The sequence below is a fragment of the Paramormyrops kingsleyae genome, chromosome 24 (genome assembly GCF_048594095.1).
Source record: "Paramormyrops kingsleyae isolate MSU_618 chromosome 24, PKINGS_0.4, whole genome shotgun sequence".
Taxonomy (NCBI): domain Eukaryota; kingdom Metazoa; phylum Chordata; class Actinopteri; order Osteoglossiformes; family Mormyridae; genus Paramormyrops; species Paramormyrops kingsleyae.
The window spans coordinates 1,924,358-1,947,442 of record NC_132820.1 but is presented as its reverse complement, the minus strand read 5'-3'; the positions used below and the strand labels follow the sequence as shown (position 1 = coordinate 1,947,442).

Here is a 23,085-nt window from a genome sequence, read left to right as displayed (position 1 = left end):
AGGAAGGACAGGCAGGGCATACAACCCACGCCAGCTCCCCTCAGGCTAATTAGCGCGCCACTAAGCGGGGGCTGCGTTTCCGGTCGGTGCCAGAACGGGACGGCAGACCGTGACGTCTGAAGCCACCAAGCAGCCGCGTCTGCCCTGTGGTCCCCACCGTCCGCGGGGCTCCCCTGGAATGTCGTCTGTTTGTTATCCGGAGGCCGTATGTTCTTACAACTTGGAAAAGAGGAAAGAGACCTGGATTGTGGCTTGAAATCCAGCAGCCGCATATTAATGGCTGGATGGAGGTAGGTCATGTGTAAATATGATGTTTAAAGTAGGAAATGAGAGCAAATGTGCAGCCTTTTCATTTAGTGAATTTACAGTATATGGTAATATACATAGTTTATAAATAAATAGTTTACAATAATATGCAGTAATATACAGTAATATATGGATCGTACACAGTGATATACAGTAATATATGGATCGTACACAGTGATATACAGTAATATATGGCAATGTACAGTATTGTTCATGTAATATGCAGTAATTTACATTTATGCTAATGTACAGTGGTATACAGTATATGTATGCAGTAATATATAGTAGTAAACGGCAAAATGCTGTGCTATACAGTAGTATGCTGTGCTATACAGTAGTATGCTGTGCTATACAGTAGTAAGTCCCTGGGTAATATGGGTAAGTCCCTGGCTTTGGTTGCGGCCCCATCCCTTCCGCGTAGGTGACATGGCAGACACATAGCACAAGTAATTTTTCTCCGCAGTCTCTGGGGAAGGAGAAGTTCACTGGGTTATTTTTGAATCATTTGAAAACGCATAATAATACGTGTGAATGCAATTATTGATTTCTCAGTGTTTTGGTTTTTTTTCGGGGGTGGGGGGGCTGAGGGGAGTGGGAGGTTTATTACTGGTTTACGGTTACATCCCACAGAGAACGAACAGAGGTAATTAATTTGGGATGGATTTCTGTGCGGTTCATGTTCCTGTGAGTGTGCTGGTTGGATGTCAGGGCCGTGCAGTGGGTGGGACCTTCCCATCATCCCCTTGGGCACATACGCGTTTCAGCAGCCAGGGGGCGCTGACCCAGTCGCTTTGCTCTTCTCGGGCCCCTGGGGCCGCGGGTCATGCCAAAGACTCCCCCCCCCGGCAGTCCATAACCCAGCCACTGTGCTCTCCTCAGACCCCTGTCAGCTCCAGTTCACGCCAGCCAGCGGCACCCACCTCCCCACCCTTGGTGCCCTGGGGGCCTGCGATTTTCTCACTCAATTGCTTTCATTGCAGGTTCCCCCCGCATATCGTGTTCTTGGGGGGAAATGAGCGGAGATACAGCCTGGCTGGTTTCCACGGCTCCCCTCAGACAGGCTGGCACAGCAGCCCCTGATTGGCCGGCACAACAGCCCCTGACAGGCCGGTACAGCAGCCCCTGACTGGCCGGTACAGCAGCCCCTGACTGGCCGGTACAGGCCGGCACAGCAGCCCCTGACTGGCCAGTACAGCAGCCCCTGACTGGCTGGTACAGGCCGGCACAGCAGCCCCTGACTGGCCGGTACAGCAGCCCCTGACTGGCCGGTACAGGCCGGCACAGCAGCCCCTGACTGGCCGGTACAGCAGCCCCTGACTGGCCGGTACAGGCCGGCACAGCAGCCCCTGACGGCCCGGAGGTGATTCAGCGTCCTGGCCAGTCCAGGCTATTTATGGGCCAGAGAGGAAGAGGAAAGGGCAGGTGGCTCAACAGGCACTTAATCATACTAACATGGGGGGCGGTACAAGACTCAACAGGTTAGGACTCGGTCAGAAGGTCACTGGTTCGAATCCCAGAGCCAGCAGGCCGTTAGCCCCCGGCTCCACCAGCGCTGCACGCCGGCTAGCCCTGTCCTCTGAACCCCACGCCTCGGCCCCACCACGTTTATGTATCTTAGAGGAGAGCATGATGGATACGCAAAGACAAGCATTCCTGTACTGGACGTGTTCAAATGGCAAATAAAACTTCAGATTCTGCTGTGTGGCGTCGCTCATCCAGCCGCAGTGAAGACGGGGAAACTGCTGCACAGCCGCTCTGTTCCTGTGCCATGAAATCTCTCTCTGACCTTCTGCTTGGTCTGGTCGTCTTCTTAGGGGGGGCTCAGTGGGGGTGGCAGCACCTCAGGCCCTGGGGTTCCAATCCCGCCTCTGCTCTCTGCGTGTGCAGTTTGACTGGTTCTCTTCCAAGTACTCCAGTTTCCTCCTGCAGTGCATAAACATCTGAATATCTGAATTGTCATGATAGTGTGTCTGCGCTGCGCAGGTCTGGCTTCCTGTCAGGACATTTCCCTGCCTTGTGCTCTGTATTTCTGGGACAGAGTCCAGGCTCCCCAGTACTCAGCACTGGAAGAGTGGGTCTTGAAAAATGGCTATAAGTGGATGAAACACTGAAATACAAGCCTCTGTGAGCATTTCAGACCGTTAGATGCTATCTTCATAATTTAATATTAATAGCAGTGAGGCAGAGTTTCATTTCTATATGTGTGAGGGATTTATTGCTATGGGAAGAACGCAGGAACCCAAAGGGCCGTGAGAGTGAAGGAGAACACGGAAACCCAGAAGGCAGGAAGACAGTCAGTGAGAACCCAGGAACCCAAAGGGCAGTGAGAGTGAAGGAGAACACGGAAACCCAGAAGGCAGGAAGACAGTCAGTGAGAATCCAGGAACCCCAAGGGCAGTGAACAGATACTTTTCAGCGTGCTGGCCAGTTGCTCCTGTTGGGTGTTGGATCTGTGCCACGGGTGGAGTCGTCCCGGCTTCTTTCCATCGCGACTCATACCCTCTTGGCGCACATCAGCCCCACTGCGCCGCTGCCACCGAAAAAAATAATAAATATGTGCATTACTGGTGTATAGCAGAAAAAAAGACTTCCATTCCCTATTTACATTTCCACCCAAAGCCCGTCGCTACATAATCTTTCATCCATTTTGCCTATAATCGCATTTTGGGAATTAAGTCAGTGTGACCCCATCCACGGCGATGATGAGGCTCCGCTCCGTTCTGCGCTCAGTGTGCGGGGGGGGGGGGGTCCTTACCCGCTCACAGGCACCAATTACACCTCTCCAGCCCTGCTCCCCGCCCTGAAATCTCCTCGCGCCCAACAAGCTGTTTAAACCCTCCACTTCGCTTCTCTGTCTGCACTATTTTCCTCCCTCCCCCCGCTTCCGTCCTATATAGCCCTGGGTGTTTATCACTCCCATCGATGTTCCAGATCCTTCCACACGCTGGTCCATCTGTACGGGCCGGTGTGGAGTCAGCTGTGAGGGGCCAGAAGGTTACACTGCCTGCCCGCTGCTTCCCAAAATTTGCAAGCGCTGCATGTCTTTGAAGAGTATTCTGGATGTTCTTATTCCAAGCTGTGAGGCAAAGCCAGCCCTCTCCTTGGCCCCCCAGGCGTGATGTCTACAGGGGTCCGCAGAAGCATCCCACAATCCCTTTCATTGCTGCATGTTGCGGCTGCTTTGATGGTCGGCTTAGAGGTCCTGCATGGTCTCCCATTGCGGGACCAGGCTGCTCGCATGTGACTCGTGGAGGTTTTATTCAGTGCGGCTGCATTTTCTGTGAAAGACCGCAGGCGATCCTGCGTCCCCACATCCGAGGCGACATGGAGGGGGCAGCCCAGCGAGCGCGGGAACACCGCCTTAGAATGTAAGCCGGCGGCCTCTTCGCTTCCTGACACCGCGCGTGTTCATTGACCGCGGGAGGCGGCCGCCATGGTAACTGGCAGCATCACTGCCCCAGCTCAGGAACTGTGGCCATAGATCTACAGTAAATGTTACCCGGGTTATCCAATTAATACACAGCGGGGTGCAGATAGCGGGAGAACTGGGGGGGGGCTGGGGATCCCCCCAAAAGGAAGCTGGGTCATAGCAGTCATGAGGCTGGGCGCCGTGGAAACCGGGCGCCGTGGAAACCGGGCGCCGTGGAACAGCAACAATGTGGCGCCAACCTCGCCCTTAGATTTCTAAATGATCTGCTCTGTTTTCACGTGTCACTCCTTCTCTTTATTGGTAATTCGATTCGTGACTTCATTTATTTACACCCCCCTCCCCCGCTGGATCTGGTACACTCGTAGCGGCGGGGCGCTGTTTTGGGGCCCACGCCGATAATTTCGACACGTCCGTCAATAGAGGGGAGAAACCGCGGCTTATCAGCCTCCCGTCCTTCATTTTGGAAGAAGCCATCTTTGCTATCGCTGCTCCACACCAGCCCATTCCCCCCCCCCCCCACCCCGCATGCTCGAAAAACTGGGACAAGACTCTTCACAGCTAGAGAGATGCTTCAGCTAAGGGCTGGACCGTGTGTTACACAGCTGACCCAAGTTTTTTCATATTATATTCTAATTCATCACACTGAAAGGGGGGGGGGGCAGTGGGCTTAGAGAGGTCCAATCAGCTGATAGTAGCGTTTCCTCAGAAAGGCTCCCAGCGACTTGAAAAACACTCCTGACCATCAAAGCTGACATGAAGTACAACCATTAGGCAATTAAGAAGAACATAACTGGTTTTCTACTAACCATGCTGTTAGGTCTTTTCGTGGGGCTGTGTGCCTGTGGTCAGGTGGTCGCTAGTTCAAATCCCAGAGTTGACAGAGTGATGTCACCCCTAGACCCTTAAGCAAAACCCTTAACTCCAATTGTATGTCGCTTTGTATAAAAGTGTCAGCTAAATGAGTAAAATATAAAAACCCATTGAATGTACTTGGAAGACTGATGTAAACGGCAGCAAAAACACAGCCATTTCTGCGGCAAAGCCTGGAGCATGGCTAGAGTGTGGCTGGGTGGCCCTGGAGTGTGGCTGGGTGGCCCGGTGGCCCTGGAGTGTGGCTGGGTGGCCCTGGAGCGTGGCTGGAGTGTGGCTGGGTGGCCCTGGAGCGTGGCTGGGTGACCCTGGAGTGTGGCTGGGTGGCCCTGGAGCGTGGCTGGGTGGCCCTGGAGCGTGGCTAGAGTGTAGCTGGGTGGCCCTGGAGCGTGGCTAGAGTGTAGCTGGGTGGCCCTGGAGTGTGGCTGGGTGGCCCTGGAGCGTGGCTGGAGTGTGGCTGGGTGGCTCTGGAGCGTGGCTGGAGTGTGGCTGGGTGGCCCTGGAGCGTGGCTGGAGTGTGGCTGGGTGGCCCTGGAGCGTGGCTGGAGTGTGGCTGGGTGGCCCTGGAGCGTGGCTGGAGTGTGGCTGGGTGGCCCTGGAGCGTGGCTGGAGTGTGGCTGGGTGGCCCTGGAGTGTGGCTGGGTGGCCCTGGAGCGTGGCTGGGTGGCCCTGGAGTGTGGCTGGGTGGCCCTGGAGCGTGGCTGGGTGGCCCTGGAACGTAGCTGGGTGGCCCGGTGTCCCTGGAGTGTGACTGGGTGGCCCTGGAGTGTGGCTGAGTGGCCCTGGAGCGTGGCTGGAGTGTGGCTGGGTGGCCCTGGAGCGTGGCTGGGTGGCCCGGTGGCCCTGGAGCGTGACTGGGTGGCCCTGGAGTGTGGCTGGGTGGCCCGGAGGCCCTGGAGTGTGGCTGGGTGGCCCTGGAGCGTGGCTGGGTAGCCCTGGAGCGTGACTAGAGTGTAGCTGGGTGGCCCTGGAGTGTGGCTGGGTGGCCCAGTGGCCCTGGAGTGTGGCTGGGTGGCCCTGGAGTGTGGCTGGGTGGCCCTGGAGTGTGGCTGGAGTGTGGCTGGGTGGCCCTGGAGCGTGGCTGGGTGGCGCTGGAGCGTGGCTGGGTGGCCCGGTGGCCCTGGAGTGTGGCTGGGTGGCCCTGGAGCGTGGCTGGGTGGCCCTGGAGCATGGCTGGATGGCCCTGGAGTGTGGCTGGGTGGCCCTGGAGCGTGGCTGGGTGGCCCTGGAGTGTGGCTGGGTGGCCCTGGAGTGTGGCTGGAGTGTGGCTGGGTGGCCCTGGAGCGTGGCTGGGTGGCGCTGGAGCATGGCTGGGTGGCCCGGTGGCCCTGGAGTGTGGCTGGAGCGTGGCTGGGTGGCCCTGGAGTGTGGCTGGGTGGCCCTGGAGTGTGCCTGGAGTGTGGCTGGGTGGCCCTGGAGCGTGGCTGGGTGGCGCTGGAGCGTGGCTGGGTGGCCTGGTGGCCCTGGAGTGTGGCTGGGTGGCCCTGGAGCGTGGCTGGGTGGCCTCCGCTCTGATCAGACCTGGCAGCTTGTCAAAGACCCTCCAGCAAGTCCTGACAGCTTGTCATCTTTTTGTGTTTAATTACCTGTAATGTCTGAGTAATATCCCCCCGAAAATATTGTTTTCTTTCACGCAAAGGTGCCCGTCCTTAACTCGCCTCCTAATCCGTAAGGAAACCCCCCTCAGCTTTTACCTTTCAGATGTTAACATTTCCTAATCTGCCAGATTTAGTTTCTTCGCACCTCTTGATAGCAAAGCGATAAATTTAACATCACTGATTATGTGTGAACTGCAGTGGCGGCACCGGAATGTTCCAGAAATATTTCCACTCGACCTAAATAGACAAGATGGAGGTAGTGTCTCGGTATATTTGTCTTGCTGTCAGGGCCTGTTCGTCTCCATGCGCTGGAGGCTTGTCGTCGCATTTGTGGTCTGTCTCCTTCTCGCTGCACAGAAACAGCTGTTTGAAGATGTTGCGTCTTTAACACGCACTGCCGTGTGCTTCCCGTGGGTTGCGAGTATTCGCTCGCATTAGCATTCTGCGGGGAGTGATTTTTAATATCTGAACCTGGCATTTCACTTGCGGACGCATGTTTCACGGACAATACGACACCATTTTGGGCAGAGCAGTTTGATTTTCTCGTGACGAGGAAAGGAAGCAGTCATTCAGACATCGGCAAACATTAAGATGAGAGGTTTTTAGTCAAACACAAATATGAAGAAAAGTCCAAAAAGCCTTTCATTTCATTATCACGTGTTCTCGGGCCAATCGGAACAGACTTGTGAAAGTCCATTTGGGAGAAGGTCTTAAAAAAAACATTGTGCTGATGCATTGAAGCATTGTTTGAGTTACCATGTGACTTGAGGATTTGTGGATCACGTGACAGACTATTTTCATTTGTATATACAGATAGCGATTTCCAGCCATATTCCGTGTAAACTCTCACAGGATCACAATCCATAATTTGCCGTGTGCCGGCAAAATTACAACATTGCAGCTTTGGCTGACCTCTCGATGAAAAAAAAAGGCAATATGTTACAGAAAATCTCTCTGAGGCGGTATAAAAGTTTATAAACACATTCCTCATGTCTTTTTTTAACCATGCTTGTCTCTGTATGATTTATTTTGTCTTTATCTGGTATTGTGGAGCTCGGCACAGTTATGGGGGAGCGGAGTCTTCGGTGAAATATTAATCCGCTAGCAGCAGATCTTTGTCTGTCCCAGATTTGTGGTTATTATACCAAGTCAATTTATTCCTCTCCTTACCTGTGCCGGGACTGTAACAGCTTCTCCAAAGATCTTGCTCCCATGAGATTTAAGTTGTCTTTTATTGTCCGTTTAGAAACCGGGCTGAATTCTGTTGAGCTCTGTTATATACTCAGAGTATCTTTTCACTCCGGAAAAAAAATAACTAATTCAATCACTCTTTGCCAAAAGTGGGGGGAAAAAGGTTTAGCTACAAATTAGACCTCATAAAAGTCAGATTAGGGCTTGCGTATGACTCTAGGAGATAGCTGGGTGGGTTTTGGCTTGCAGTCTGTTCCTGCACCAGGCACTGCGGCTGTGAGGGATGTAGGATAAGTAGGTTCCCCCATGTAATCGTCTGTCAGAGAAGCAAAATTTAGGCAGAAACCTGCTTAACAGACGTAATTATTACTCAGCCAAGGTTTAGCTACTATGCATGGTGAAATCATGAAGATATTTCAAGTAACTTTTACCATGAAAAATATGTCGCAAATTTTTTTACTCCATTGAAGTAAGAAGAGGCATGAAAATATCTATCAACCATCTAGGAGCACAACAGGACTACATTTGTTAGAGTTAGTCTAGATCCCATTGTGAAATAATGCAGATATCAGTTAGAGTTAGTGTAGATCCCAGTGTGAAATAATGCTGATATCAGTTAGAGTTAGTGTAGATCCCAGTGTGAAATAATGCTGATATCAGTTAGAGTTAGTGTAGATCCCAGTGTGAAATAATGCTGATATCAGTTAGAGTTAGTGTAGATCCCAGTGCTAAATAATGCTGATATCAGTTAGAGTTAGTGTAGATCCCAGTGCTAAATAATGCTGATATCAGTTAGAGTTAGTGTAGATCCCAGTGTGAAATAATGCTGATATCAGTTAGAGTTAGTGTAGATCCCAGTGTGAAATAATGCTGATATCAGTTAGAGTTAGTGTAGATCCCAGTGTGAAATAATGCTGATATCAGTTAGAGTTAGTGTAGATCCCAGTGTGAAATAATGCTGATATCAGTTAGAGTTAGTGTAGATCCCAGTGTGAAATAATGCTGATATCAGTTAGAGTTAGTGTAGATCCCAGTGTGAAATAATGCTGATATCAGTTAGAGTTAGTGTAGATCCCAGTGTGAAATAATGCTGATATCAGTTAGAGTTAGTGTAGATCCCAGTGTGAAATAATGCTGATATCAGTTAGAGTTAGTGTAGATCCCAGTGTGAAATAATGCTGATATCAGTTAGAGTTAGTGTAGATCCCAGTGTGAAATAATGCTGATATCAGTTAGAGTTAGTGTAGATCCCAGTGTGAAATAATGCTGATATCAGTTAGAGTTAGTGTAGATCCCAGTGTGAAATAATTCTGATATCAGTTAGAGTTAGTGTAGATCCCAGTGTGAAATAATGCTGATATCAGTTAGACTTAGTGTAGATCCCAGTGTGAAATAATGCTGATATCAGTTAGAGTTAGTGTAGATCCCCGTTTGAATTAGTCTGTTTTCAGTATTAGTGTTGATTCACCTGCCCATCATGATTGCCACTTACCTTCCTTGACCACTAACCAGTACCGTGTCGCCTACCCTGTGAGCAGAGGACATCCAGGACTGGGGGCCAGCCCATCATAGTTCTTTGTGTAGATATGAGATAATACCCAATTTTTTTTTTTTATTGTTGAAGATGTATGTTGTATAATCATTCTGCCCTGGAAAAAGAACAGTTCAAATAAACCATTAAAGGCCCAACATTAATATGACATTCATGCCCCTGATGAGTGCATGTAACCTTCTGACCACAACTGTAAATATTTTCTGTGGATTCTTTTCCAGTTAGTCTAACTGGCAGGTACTATTTGCTAACACGCAGTGCTGATTTTCCTTCACTGGAGGTTTAGTTTATCTTCTCGTCTTCGGCTGTTTACCGTCTCAGCTGCTGGCAGCCTCCATGCACATCGACCCGCGCGAAGCCCGGCGCTCTCTCCGTCGCGGTACTCGTGTTTGGGTCCTCCGGTTAGCGAGCGCTTCTCGCTCTCATTGTCCTTTCAGCTGCATTCGCCTTTAAAATGTGCATTCGGGCTTCGCCTTAAAAGCCAAATAATGAAACTCTGAGCTCTTCCAAATGCGACGCGCAGCCAGAAAGCACACAGGAAATGGGAGGTTCAGTCCCGTAACAAACAGGAAGGTGTTTCTTCAGCCATTCCGGCTAACACCATTGCCCCGCTTTAGATGTACTCCAGTAATTATATTTGTGGCCTCTTTGTCCAAATGGCAAGTAGCTTTACCCCTGATTTGATTTTGACCACATATATTTGACAGCATGAGATGATGGGATAGCGGTAGGTATTCAGTCCTAGACTGTGTGGAGTCCTGCTGTGGAGAAGGTGCCGCATGAGGACAAGCGAAATGCCGAGGGCCTGATGGCAGGAGATGTGGGGGGGGGGGGTCCACTTGTTAGTGTTCTTCAGCGGTGATTATGGCAGATCGTGTGAGCAGATTTTAGCCAGCCGAGGCCCCCTCCGCTCCTGACCCCCCGTGGCTGACTGTCGAGACATCCGACCGCGTGCACGGACCCTGACATGCCCCACTCTCTCATCTTTTTATTCTGCTCTGGGCAGGACCGTTCCACTGCAGCCCAGGACGCAGCCCGTACAGCACGAGCGATTAGTCCGGCGCACATGCGGGGTGACGTGCCCTCGGAAAGCAAAGAGTAGATGTGTCTTCATGGCCGGTGCTGTCCAGTCATGCATCTGGCTAATATGTAAATCTCAGCTGAAGCTATAAAATATCAGAGCACAGAGTATCCGGAAGGGGGAACCAGCCTAGCGAATTCAAAGAGCATTATAGCTGTTATCTGTAAATTGGATAGAATAGAGAATACAGTACTGGTAATCTTATCATACACAAAGGAGGGATGTTTTCCGGAAACATCTGGCAAAGTATAAGGGCAAAAGTGAGACTGTAAGAAGCAGGGTGGGACTTACTTTGGCTGGCAGGGTAAACGGGAAGTAAGAATGGGAAGACAGTCGTATGGGGGGGGCGGGGTTCGGGGCTGCGGAGTGGGGGCCATCTAACCCTCTGTACGCATTAAAAAACTTTTTTTTCCCCAACATCTGCCACCTAAACACAGTGTAGCTGCCAGCATTTGATAATAATACTGTAACAACCAATGTAACACCCAAAGGCAAAAAATCCCCCATATCTATCTGCGTGCTGTTTATAGACCATAATCATTGCAGCACCGGGGTGTTAGAGCTGTAGGAGGTTCACGTTTGGTCTACATTCAAAATGAAAGGCTTATATCATATATAATTAAAGCTTTCTGAAAAATAGCCCGCATTCTAGCCAGTGTTCGAAGAGTTCCAGTGTTCCGGTTGCAGTTTTGTGTACTCGTGGATTTTACCAAATGCTGGAACAAAATATGAGCTTTGCAAGACCCTAGTTTGTACCAGCAGAGCTGAGACACGTTCAGAGCTGTTAGGAAGCCACTTTCCACCACCTGTCAGGCTGATTCCTTCCAGTAATGGGCCCGTTGTACCGTAGTAACAGACCTGACTACGGAGCTTCAGAATTTTACTGCTGCATTCTGTATCTAGCTAGTGAAAATGACATAGATTTCAAAGAAATCTCCTGTAATGGAGTGAAATCCAGGCCAAAGTGACCTGGCGAGGCTGGGGGGGTCTCCGAGCCGGTCTGTCTGCTGAGAGTTAGCATCCCACGCTGTCTAATGCAGAGGTAGCCCCCCCCCCCCCAGCGGTTCCTCTCCCACGACGCAGCCGGCCTGCATTTTGCCCGAGCCGCAGGAGTGCGTTTATTTGTGGGCTAAGCCTGGCAGTTGGTGGCGCCGGCCCCATCGCTCGGCGCGGGGGTGCCGAGGACCGCTGTCACCGCGCACTGTAGGGAAGCCCACAGAACCTGCCGGCACCCCGTGTTCCGCCTTCCATCTGCTTGTTCCCGAGGCGGGAGCGAGATTCTCAGATCCACCCAGAGGACTCGCTCACCGGGCATCGCATGCGGCGCCTTATGTGTTACGTGTCTTTGCTGGCAACGTCGTACCCGGGTCTGCCGGTGCTTCCCTCCAAAGGACTCCACTCTCGCACCGTCTCTGGTCCTCCTTGTCGTGCTTGTGGGGGGGCACGTGGCCCAGCGGGATTGGATGCTGTGTTGCAAGTTCAAATACCAGTGTCTGGAGGGTGATGCCACCACTGGGCCAACCAGTTGAGTATAAAGAGTCACATCAGTACTCAACCGGTTGGTTGAAACAAAACCTTGGACTGGATTTTTACCTTCTGAACCTGGCCTTACCACCTCTGATCTCTGGTTCTGCAAATATGACCAAAGAAAATACAAGCGAACGAGAAACAGAAAGACCTGTGGCTGTTTTTGTCGACCCGGATATCTACTTAACCAAAACTGTCTCGTCGAGCCTCCCAGCTTCGTAAGCTGGTCCAGGCAGAAGCGTCTCCATAGTAACGAGCCACCGATGCTGGGAAGCTCCTGGCCACCAGCTGAAGTTCCAGCACAATGAGGCCCTGCTGGCGAATGCAGGCCAGTGACAGGTGTCCTTTCCGTCTCGGGTGTCGGAGGGCACCTCCTGGGCCGGTATGACTCAGGTGAGCACAGACAGAGGGGGCGGGACTTACTGTGAATGCACCATAAAGGGCAGGGGGGGTAGGATGATTCTAAGGGCCCCTGAATGATGGGCGCACTAAAAAATTTGGAACATAATTGGATTGGTCTGGATTGGGGGCCCAACTTGATATGCTTTCATGGGGCCCGAAATCTCGAACAGCAACCATGGTGGTTCATCCCTGCAAGTGTCCTGTAGCGATTTCCAACCAGTGTCTGAGTGTCTGGGGCGAGCCTTTGGCAGAGGACTCCCCGCGTCCACGGCAGCGTGTACAGCACATCGGTAACAAACCCCCGCGGCATGGGGACCTCCCCACCGCCAGTAAATCCAGATCCCCGCGCACAAGCGCTAGTGCACCGTAAATCCGCATGACGTACGGTGTGGCGATTTACGTCGCGGCGAGAGCGGCGCGGGTTACAGGTGCCCCCTTGTCGGCATGCTCCCTCTCCGCCAGCCTCCTTGTCCTCCTTCAGGACGGGAATTTGGGTCGGCTAGCTAGCAGGCTCCATAAGAGATGAGTCCTGTCTCCCCCCCCCCCCCCCCCAAGGATTAGCCGTGCACACACACACACCTTTATGTGATTACGTTCAGTCACCATTGCTAGGATTTCCTATTTTGTGTTTTATTGCGATGTGACTCTTCCTACAACGACAGCTCTCTGTATAATACATGCACACACAGGCTGTACACCTGTGTTCCACACGCTCAGCTGCCCACATGGGGCAGGGGGGCAGGTCAGAATAATGATGTCATTGGCTGATAGACAGAATTTATGGAAACACCATCCAAGATGGATTTAAAATAAGGAAAATCATGGTTGTCGCTGTCTGAGTTTCAAAAGGGAACAATTTCAAAAGAGACTAATGCTCAGATCCCTAGTGCTGGGTTGCAGATGGACCTGGGGTCTCTGCTCATTTGAAGATTAATAATTAATATTTTGAGAGAGTTGCATTGGGATGGGTGGGCGCCCCTTCCTGGGTTCTTCCCTGCCTTGCCCCCATAGGCTCCGGGATAGACTTCGGACCCCCCCACGACCCTGAATAGAACAAGAGGCATGGAATCCGAATGAATGGATATTCAGAGAGTAAATACTAGGTTGTGTGACCGTGTGTCTGTTCAGGTGTTATATTACTGTTTTTAGGTTAAAATTAGAGAACTATATGGGACCGAAACAGACGTTGGCTTTTCCTGAATGAGAGTCTTGGGGGGAGGGGGCGAGGGGCGAGGCCGTGCGACCTGCGTTTCTGATTGGGCGTCACCATGCTGGCAGCGGGGAAGGCCACAGACTGGCGCGCGGGCACACCGTCCTCTGCGCGGGAAACCGGTCACGACAACCACTGGTCTCCCTCACAAAACACAGGTGGCACTGAGTCCAGAACAGGTAGGGGGTGGGGGGGGGGCAGAGGCTGTGGGAAATGTTTGCTGGGCTCGAGAGCAAAATTACAGAGTTCTACTGAGCCCCTCAACGCTCACAGCCGCGCCAGGCCGAGGCAGCGCTGTGCCATTACGCTGTCAGCTGCTCGGACGGGTTGCCATGTGAGGCACAGCTATATCACCACCCCGACGGAAAGTCTGCTCCCACAACAATTTAACTAATCATTAGTGATTTAATAAAATTTCCCTCCCCTCGGATGCCAAACGAATACTTATACCCGCCAGGGGACCCCCCCCCCAACGACTTCTGACACAATTCATATCATAGTGCCCAAGCAGCGTGCCCAAATGGGCACTCCAGGCTGGCATCCGGGAAACGCCACTGTTTGAGGGTGAGGGGCGGGGTGGAAGAGACTAGCCAGGCTGGGAGGACAGAGGACACCCCCTCCTGACAGCTCAGCAGCGCCCCCTCTGGCCAGGCCGTGCCTCAGGTGTTCCCACAGGACTGCTGAAACTTAAGGTCAGACAAGGTTGGTCTTCCATATGAGGTCTCTGGCGTCCCTGCTGATGCTGCACTCTCTCCATCTGTCTCTGACACCTTTAGCAGGGTTCGGGGACAGCTGTGGGGTGGCAGTCCATCCGCGGAACGTTCCGGGCTGGTCCTGCTCTCCCTGATAAGTCAGTTTCTCACCTAGTCTTCCATCCATCCGTCTTCCATCCATCCGTCTTCCATCCATCTTCCAAACACTAATGCTGGTCAAGGTCTGGGGGTCTCGTCTAGCCTCAGTTAGAGGTAAATCAGTAGCTATTTTTAATTCACTTTTTAGGAGAACCCATTTTTCTACCGTGAGGAAGAGCGATGCTTTGATAGTTTGCCTGGGCGCTTCCGTTAAACACCTGAGCACCCATTAATGTGAGCCAGTCACACAGAAAATAACACCAGTGACATAAGTCTGCAACCAGGAGCACAGGTGCAGATGAAAAAGGAAGCTGGACCTTATTCAAGGGGACAGAGACATGAATGGGTAATGAAGGGGGCGGTGACATGAATGGGTTATGAAGGGGGCGGTGACATGAATGGGTTATGAAGGGGGCGGTGACATGAATGGGTAATGAAGGGGGCGGTGACATGAATGGGTAATGAAGGGGGTGGAGACATGAATGGGTAATGAAGGGGGCGGTGACATGAATGGGTAATGAAGGGGGCGGTGACATGAATGGGTAATGAAGAGGGTGGAGACATGAATGGGTAATGAAGAGGGTGGAGACATGAATGGGTAATGAAGGGGCGGCGTCATGAATGGGTAATGAAGGTGCGGTGTCATGAATGGGTAATGAAGGGGGCGGTGTCATGAATGGGTAATGAAGGGGCGGCGTCATGAATGGGTAATGAAGGGGCGGTGTCATGAATGGGTAATGAAGGGGGCGGTGACATGAATGGGTAATGAAGGGGGCGGTGTCATGAATGGGTGATGAAGGGGGCGGTGACATGAATGGGTAATGAAGGGGGCGGTGTCATGAATGGGTGATGAAGGGGTGGTGTCATGAATCACTAATGAGAAGGGAGGTTACGTGGGTGGCAGCCTTGTGAATGGAAAATTAATGAATGATAAAGGGGCAGTGACATTAATGGCAAATGAAAGGGGGAGATTATGTGAATGGCTAATGAATGGGGGCAGCCACATGAATGGATGATAAAGGGGCAGTGATGTTAATTATTAATGAAGGGGGCTTCTGATATTTAAGGCCAAGCTGGACAGGCACCGTGCAACCCTCTTTTTCCCTGACAGCCAGGCAGTAGATAGCAGTGAAACATCTCAAAGTGACTCGGACCCATGTGGCATTGCGATCTGCATTTAATAATCTCTGCTTTTCACCTTGGCAAGCTGTCCTCGGCTTAAAGACTACATGTCACATGGGTGGGGCGGAGTCAGAGGCTGTCACATGGGTGGGGCGGAGTCTGAGGCTGTCACATGGGTGGGGCGGAGTCAGAGGCTGTCACATGGGTGGGGCGGAGTCTGAGGCTGTCACATGGGTGGGGCGGAGTCTGAGGCTGTCACATGGGTGGGGCGGAGTCAGAGACTATCACATGGGTGGGGCGGAGTCTGAGGCTGTCACATGGGTGGGGCGGAGTCTGAGGCTGTCACATGGGTGGGGCGGAATCTGAGGCTGTCACATGGGTGGGGCGGAGTCAGAGACTATCACATGGGTGGGGCGGAGTCTGAGGCTGTCACATGGGTGGCCATAGGAAGGAATCTGATCAGTAGAAACTGCTGGAATATATTAATTATAGCATTATGCTTCCCCAACTGTAGAGCATTTTAATCTGAAAGTAAAATTTAAAAAAAAAACATAAAAATTAACATAAAAATTCTCGAACGGGCCAATCGCAGTAATGTGATGGGGGACTTTGATACAGGCGCCCAGAACAGTGTTTAATGCTCAGCAATATGAATAAGCCATTTTGCACACGCTGCAGATTTATGAGAATGAGATGCGTAAATCAAATAGCCCGGGCATTTTAATGCGCCAAATAATTTGCATGCTGTAAAGTGTTACTTGGCAGCTGCGCTACGACAGATGCGGGGCCCTTCACGGGGGGCAGAGGCTTCAGGCGAGACCGCACAAATGTGCCCGGGGGCAACAAAAAGGTCTAGACCTCTGGCTAGGAGGGGTGTCTGATCACATCCCAAGGCTGTCGGGGGTTCCATAGATTGCATTTTTTTGCTTAGCAGATACTATTTTTAAATTCCAAAACGATATAAATTTCAAAGCAGGGTCAGACAATCCCTGGAGTAATTGGGATGAAGGGCCTCAGGTGCTGATTTTTATATCACCCTGCAGACCTCAGGATTAGAACCAGCAACCTTCCAATCATGGGCTCAGCATCCCGACCCACTGAACTACATTTGTTTACCAGCTAAAGAAGCGTGATGTGGGTCTCTGTCCCTGTCTGATTAGGGTCCACTAGTAAGCTGTGGTGGGTTCAGAGAATAACCCACCAACTGACAGCATGTCTGCGGCATGAGGGACTGGAGGTCGGGAGAATGGGAGCCAAACCCGGGAGGAGAGCTTGAGAGAACAGGGGGGCGGGGGGTTCCCTGCATGGGGTCACCTGAGGGCTCCCTCACTCATTCCAGCCCCCCCCCCTCGCCTTCAGCCACACACCCCCTGCTGAGTGACTGGCACCCTCTCCCTGACTGGAGACCCTGGCCGCCTGAACCCGGTGCCCGTAGCCTGCTGTGTAGGGCTTGCTTATTCCGCAAGGGCTCTTTCAATGCTCATACTTAAAATTCCCGACCCTGATTGAAAGGACAGGTCAGCTGGAGTACTGCACAGACGGCTCCGGAGGACTTTGAGTGCCCGCTTCAAGAGCAGCCTCCCTCATCGATGCCCGAGCGCTTGACATCACGCGCGAGGCAGCCAGAACGCCTCTGGCATTGACGCCGCGCCCGCCATGCCCGCTGGCTCTAAGGCGGATCCCCAGGTGGGGCCGGGGATGTCACAGCAAGCCGGTCTCGGCTCTGCGGGGGAGCCGTTGCTGTGCTGACGGCCGCTGGACTACGGATGGTGGAGGGATGGAGATGCCAAAAAACGGATGATCTCAGCCCTACATCCGGAACTGTCTGCAGGGCAGGATAAGGATTTTGGAAGCCGTGATGATCCATAATAACGAGCGGAGTTTCGACGCCAGGACAAGCATCCGTGTTGATCTAGCGCTGAGCTGTTAGCTAGCCGGCAGGCTAATTTATTTGTTTGCACGTCATGCTGGGCCCCTGCGGGCGTGTGACAGCAGGTCCCCCTTAATCCCCAGTGACAGGGAGGATTTCTGTGGGGTATTTTTTTTTTTTACCAATGCGCCAGTGGTGGGACGGGCTCCTAATCTTATCTGATCCTTCATGTTAATCAGACGCTTGTTCTTCAGACACGAGTTGTCCCCAGCTTTTCAGAGACGCCGAAGCTCACGGATGGTGGAACATGCTGGCGGCCTGGAGCTCAGGACGGCCTGTCAAGGTGAACGGCGGAGATTACCGCCAACGCCGAGCCCAGATCTCTATTCATCCCGTCACCCAGAGATCTTGCCGGCCTGAAGATCTTTTCTACCTTGAAAAGGAGAGAATTCCTTTGACATATTTCATACGTTCCTTTGAGCGCCGGATTTCATTCTCTGTTAAATGTTCATATTGCGCCACACAGGACATTATAAATTCGATGGAATGAATTAGCACAAGTCAGACCTTGAAATAACCCATCCGACCCAGTCCCAGCAGCTCAATAGCTCATCAAAGGCACCTGCTGGGGAGTAAATGCAGCGTCAGGTAAATAAGCACATGTCTTCAGTCTGGCTGTAAATCCCGGCAAAGGCACAAACACTCAGCCCACCCCCATCCTTCAGGGGCCGACGTGGGCGAGAGGATCATGTGGGGTCGCGTTGATGATGTAGGATTGATGACCCATCCTCATTGGATGATATTCCATTAAAAAAAAATCACAGATCATCTGCTTACCCACCCCAAACCCCCCCCCCCCCCTACCACCATCACTTTCAGCTTCTGTAGGATAACGATTCTAAGCTGTCGCTGCTCAGGTGATGAGGAGTCTATCTCCGAGACTGGAGATGTTCGGAGAGGCAGATCATTGGCGAGGCAATGGAGCATGGAGCGGGGGAGGTAAATATTAGCCCTGCCCTCCCCCCGCTCTCCGATAACATGGGAACAGGTGGGATTACGGAGCGGGACACTGGGAATTGCACTCACTGTGGGCGACAAAGCTGACTGGCCGCGTTTCCAAGCAGAGTCACCCAGGGGAGGAACTCGAGGTGTGAATTGTGCATCTACTCCAGTGTTTGCCAGTCCGGTCCTCGGGGACCTGCAGACGGTCCACGTTTTTGCTCCCTCCCATCGCCCTGAAAAAATGTGGACTGTCTGGCATTTGAAACAGTTTGTTTATTAGAGTGTGTCCAGGGCAGGGAGTGCATATGTGTGAGGGACGTGGGGGCATGTAGCAAAATTGCCTCAAAGCTTTTATCACTTGTGTGACGATCGAGGCAGGAAGAACGACTTGCTTTCAGACAGACCAGCAGCTCGGTCTGACGGCGGAGCAGCGCGTCTGTCTCCCCGTCAGTAAAGATCCCACTTTTCATCAAGGCTCACAGCACGATGCACTTTCATATTTCTCCAATAGTACTTGTATATTTTTATGCTGTTGAAACACCCAGAAAAGCTCGTTGAAAATCCGGAACAAACAAAAATGGCACCATCACCTGGAAGGAAAATGCCGATTTCGGCGGGAACAAGAGAATGGTTGGGCGATCGCTCTCGGTCCTCATCGGCTCGAGATTTATCGCCTTCTGAGTGCTGCTGATTAAGAACCCATTAGCGTCGATGGGTGTCTCCATTTGCTGTCCGGTCCTTACGTTTCCCGAGATGAAGCGAGGCAGTGTGGCTTGGTTCGGGGGTGTCTGTGTAGACCCAGCTGGACGGCCATTGATGGGGTCGTCTGAAGTCCAAGCGAGAGACCAAGGGGCTGATCCAGCTGCTTTTAATTACTGTTTGTTAGCAATTAAAGCTCAGATGTGTTACATCCCTTTCAGCCCACGGCTGCAATGCCTGTTTTGTTCCTTATCTGTCCGTGTCTTGTTCTGTTCCAGTCCTGGCTCCGTACGCTAATTGGTGCGATGTGCCGGGGCGGGAGGCGTGCCCCCGACCGCCTGCATAAAGGGGGCCTGGGCTGTGTGCCGGGGGGAGAGGGAGCTGCTGTGTTTTTGTTGTATTTTGTTTTGCTGGTTGAAAGTTCACAACGGTTAAATAAACCTTTAGATGCCTTGAACTTGGCCGCTACCTCTCTGCACTCTGTCGCCATTTTCAGCCAATGGTGACAAGATGGGGGCTCGTCCGGGATCATTTTTGTAACACTTTACCGCTCTTGCCGGCGTCCATTGTTCTAGTGGATTAGGCTGTTTAGACGTTTAAGTTTAAAATACCTATACATTTGTGCACGGCCAGGTCCCCGGCTAGACCTTTTGTCTCAGGGGCACTTCGATGTACTGGTGACAGATGCAGACGATGATGAGGATGCTGGTTCAACCTCTGACCTCTGAGTGCTGCCAAAGAGACACTTCAGTCTCAGTGTCAATGAGCTGATGCTCTATCGGCTACCAGCTGCTTCTCTTCAGCTCCAGTACTGATTTTGTCCATTAGGGGGCGAGGGGAGTCAAAACCAAGTCAGCTTCAGGTCTGAAATATTCGGGCGGCTCCTTGTCATGGCGTTCCACCAGTCACATGTGACAGACCAGCTAAAATGACTCCTGGGTCCCAATACAAGGTGACATTTTCATCTACGTCCATCCCCCTGTTTACGAGAGAAAAAGCACCGCACATGTGAACACCTCCATCGGCATGGTGACGGCTTTGCGACATTTCGGAAACCTGTTATTTGGAAATTAAAGGGAGGTCGCGATCTGCTGTTCCAGTCTTATTAAATGAGCAGATGAGATGTAAATAAAACCTCATCAGCGTCACGGCACATCAGAGAAATCAGCCTCTGATCTCTGATTCAAATTCCTCAGCCCACCATCTTAGAATAAAGAAAATTCGTTATTCATTCAGTGTTAATCAGAAATGCTCTCTTTACCCTTCTGATACCATAATAACTGTAAAACTTCCACCCTCACATTTCACACCTTGCAATATGTGTCGTTACCTGTAAACATAAGGTGGGAACGAGACAAGACTTAATCCCCCCTCTGCTTCCTTTGAACGTGACCAGAGATAAAATTCTGTTATTTACGCTGATAATCCTGTGTCTTCAGATGTCATATTTTGATAGTCCTCATTTAAAGTTTGCTTATTGGACAGCAAAAATTTCTCCCACCAGTAACTAACCCTTACATGGATCATCCTGTGGAGATAAAGATTTTCTTTTTTTTTTTAGCAGAGACATTTAGCTCAAGGGTATAGCCATTAAAATGTCATTACTACAGCGCAGGAATCATCTTTAAAAAGCACAGATCCCGAGGCTCCGTTGTTTAATGGGGTCAATATGCATCCCCCATGCAGCGAACAGCCCTAATGTTGTGGAACACCAGCGCTAATCTTTCTGTAAATATCTCCAAATTGCCGGCGTGTATTACCGTAATGGCGTGCATGTTTATGCTACGAGGGCCGCAGTGGAAATGAAGTTTCGACTGTAACACGGCCTGACATCTAAGCTCCGCCTTCTAGCCGATACATTGACTACTAAACAAACTGGTTACTAATGACGTACCCTAGCTGGCAGCTCCTTGCATTGCCCACAGGTTGATACCTTTTTCACAGAAGCACTGGGGCTAAAGTGGCCTGCACCCGCGACCCTGAGCGCTGAGCCCTAACCCCACAACCTACCTGGCGCCCGTTTAACTTCACCAGCCTGGAAATACTGAGATCTCGAGGTTTAACGTGTTAACCCACAGCGGCCTGAGCGCCGAGCAATAATGTCTTCGCCTGACCCATGAGTCATACCTGCCCCCCCCCCCAGATGAGGTCACTTTGAGGCAGCTAACCCCACCGTCTGGAAAGCTTTCTGAACATCTCTCAAGCGGCCCACGGGGGGGTACTGAGATGATTCTGTGGTGGGTCACCTTCGCCCTCCCTAATGCCAGGGGCCAGTAACAGAGGGCATGGAGGGGGGGCTTGGGGTGTGTCAAGCTCTCACATTAGCCTCCACTGTATTCTACTCCCCCCCCCCCCCTGCCCAGCATTGCCAGACAGGACCCCCGTCATGAGTCAGCTTTTGCAAATGGTTTTGACCTTTCCAAACAGTGAGGATGTCGGGGGGGTCGGTAATCAACCGCAGGCAGCAGGGGTCTGTAGACACTAATGGATATTGGCTGGGGGGGGTCATGTGCGTGAGGATGGGGAGTTTGCACTGGATGGAGGCCTGTCTTTCTTGGGAGGGTCCCAGCACAGAGTGACAGCTGCCACCGTCGCCTGTGTCCCCATTGCAGGAGCGTGGAAAGATCGGCGTGATCTTCAACGTGGGCACGGACGACATCACCATCGACGAGCACGCCGTCACGGTGAGCGACGGCAAGTACCATGTGGTGCGTTTCACCCGCAGCGGCGGCAACGCCACACTCCAGGTGGACAACCAGCCCGTCATCGAGCGCTACCCGTCAGGTAGGCCCTCGGGGGCGAGGCCTGGGGGGCGGGGCCTTTAGGGAGGCAGGAGCCTGGGGTGGGGTGTGGGGAGGGAGGGGCTGAGTGCTCATGAATCCCCAGAGTGTGCAGATGGACACGGCGAGAGCACAAGCCCAAAGAAATGTCACCGAGACCCAGACGCGAGTGGCAGGCACGTGGCCCTCGGCTCAGTCGCCAAGCGTGGAAATCCCGCTGGGTCAATCCGGCGTCAGATTCCCGGCAGAGCTGACACAGATCGGCGCCTTTTTCCACGGAGGAAATTGATTTATATTCCATTCCGGGCTGGTCGTGTGAGCAAGCCGGGCATCCGGAGAGTTCTGCACATGGAGGACGCTGATAAACTTCTGGCGAAGAGTCTCATATCTTTAATTGACAAGTTCCCCCCCCCCCCACACACACACACACCCCCAGCCGCATCGCCGCATGCATCTTGCTGCCGATGGATTTGAATTTAACCAGAGGCAGGTGGTTCGCTGGGGGGTTGGGAGAGGAGGTGGATCATTTCCCCAAAATGTTACCGTAGTCCACTACTGTGACCCAGACGCTCACCAGTATATCTCGAACATACCAGTTAGCTCACTGCAGTGTGGGTGGCGTGGGAGCTTCTGGAATATTCCAGCCCCGGCCATACCTCGTCCTCCTCACCTAAGCAGCGCTTCCCCACGGCGCCCCTACGGCGCCCCCACAGAACTCTGTCTCTAAACCCAGGTCCCTCTTGCGTATCGACCTCCCCGATTCACCCCTCTAACAGACAGCAGCCATCGATCCCGGGCTTAGGATGCAGCTCCGTAGCTATTTTTACAGTTCAGGCTCCTCGCCGTCAAAATGTCTGAGTCTCAGGGGCCTTGTGATTGGCTGATGAAATCAGAGAAAAGCTCTCGCCTGCCATCGCACACCTGGGGACCTGGCGCACTCCGGGTTCAGCCTCTCGGAGGAAGACATTTTCCACGTCCACAGTGCCCACGATGTAGGCTCGCATTTCTGTCCGCTTTCTCTTTCATCACACCCAGCTTGTTCGAAGCTATTTCATTGCTTAGCTTATGGATGTTCCCCTGGGCCTGGATCGACCGCGATAAATCCCTCACTGCAAGTCGAAACCCGAGATTCGATTACCCAGTATCGGATGTTTCCCAGTATCCAACACTTCCTGGTATCGGATGTCTCGGTGCTGGACCGTTCGCGCCGGGGCAGGGCCCGCCTGGCGGTCTTAGTGGAAGCCGCGGTTCCGTGCGAGTGCTAACGGTCTCACCAGAGCTGCCCCCCCCCCCCCCGACGTCTGTCTAAAACACCAGAGCAGCAGTGCTGCCGATGCCCCATTCAGCGTTGCTTTAAGGGCAGGGAGGGGCTCCCACTCTGATGTACCGCAGTCGCACCCCCGCTGTGCCGTGTGACTCGTCCGTGGGACCCGTTATCGGATCTAAACGCGGCCCCGTTTGCCGCGGGACTGCCGCGCTCGTCTCCACCGCTCTCGCTAATACTATTTGTCAAGCTGTTCCTCCCACACCTTCGTCTCCTTTGTCAAGGCGCTAAAACAGCCATTTGTGTTGTGCCAATTTGCCGGCTCGCATC

The 23,085-nt window shown here is 52.3% G+C and overlaps 1 protein-coding gene across 6 annotated transcripts in view; it reads left to right on the top strand.

The window, feature by feature from the left end:
• LOC111855424 (neurexin-2-like) overlaps positions 1–23,085 on the top strand; it is a 589,098-nt gene that overhangs the window by 522,807 nt on the left and 43,206 nt on the right. For all 6 annotated transcript variants that reach the window (XM_072706252.1, XM_023834418.2, XM_072706253.1 and 3 more), the window contains one exon: positions 21,324–21,495. In XM_072706252.1, the coding sequence (XP_072562353.1) occupies positions 21,324–21,495 (172 nt within the window). The remainder of the gene's footprint in view (positions 1–21,323; positions 21,496–23,085) is intronic.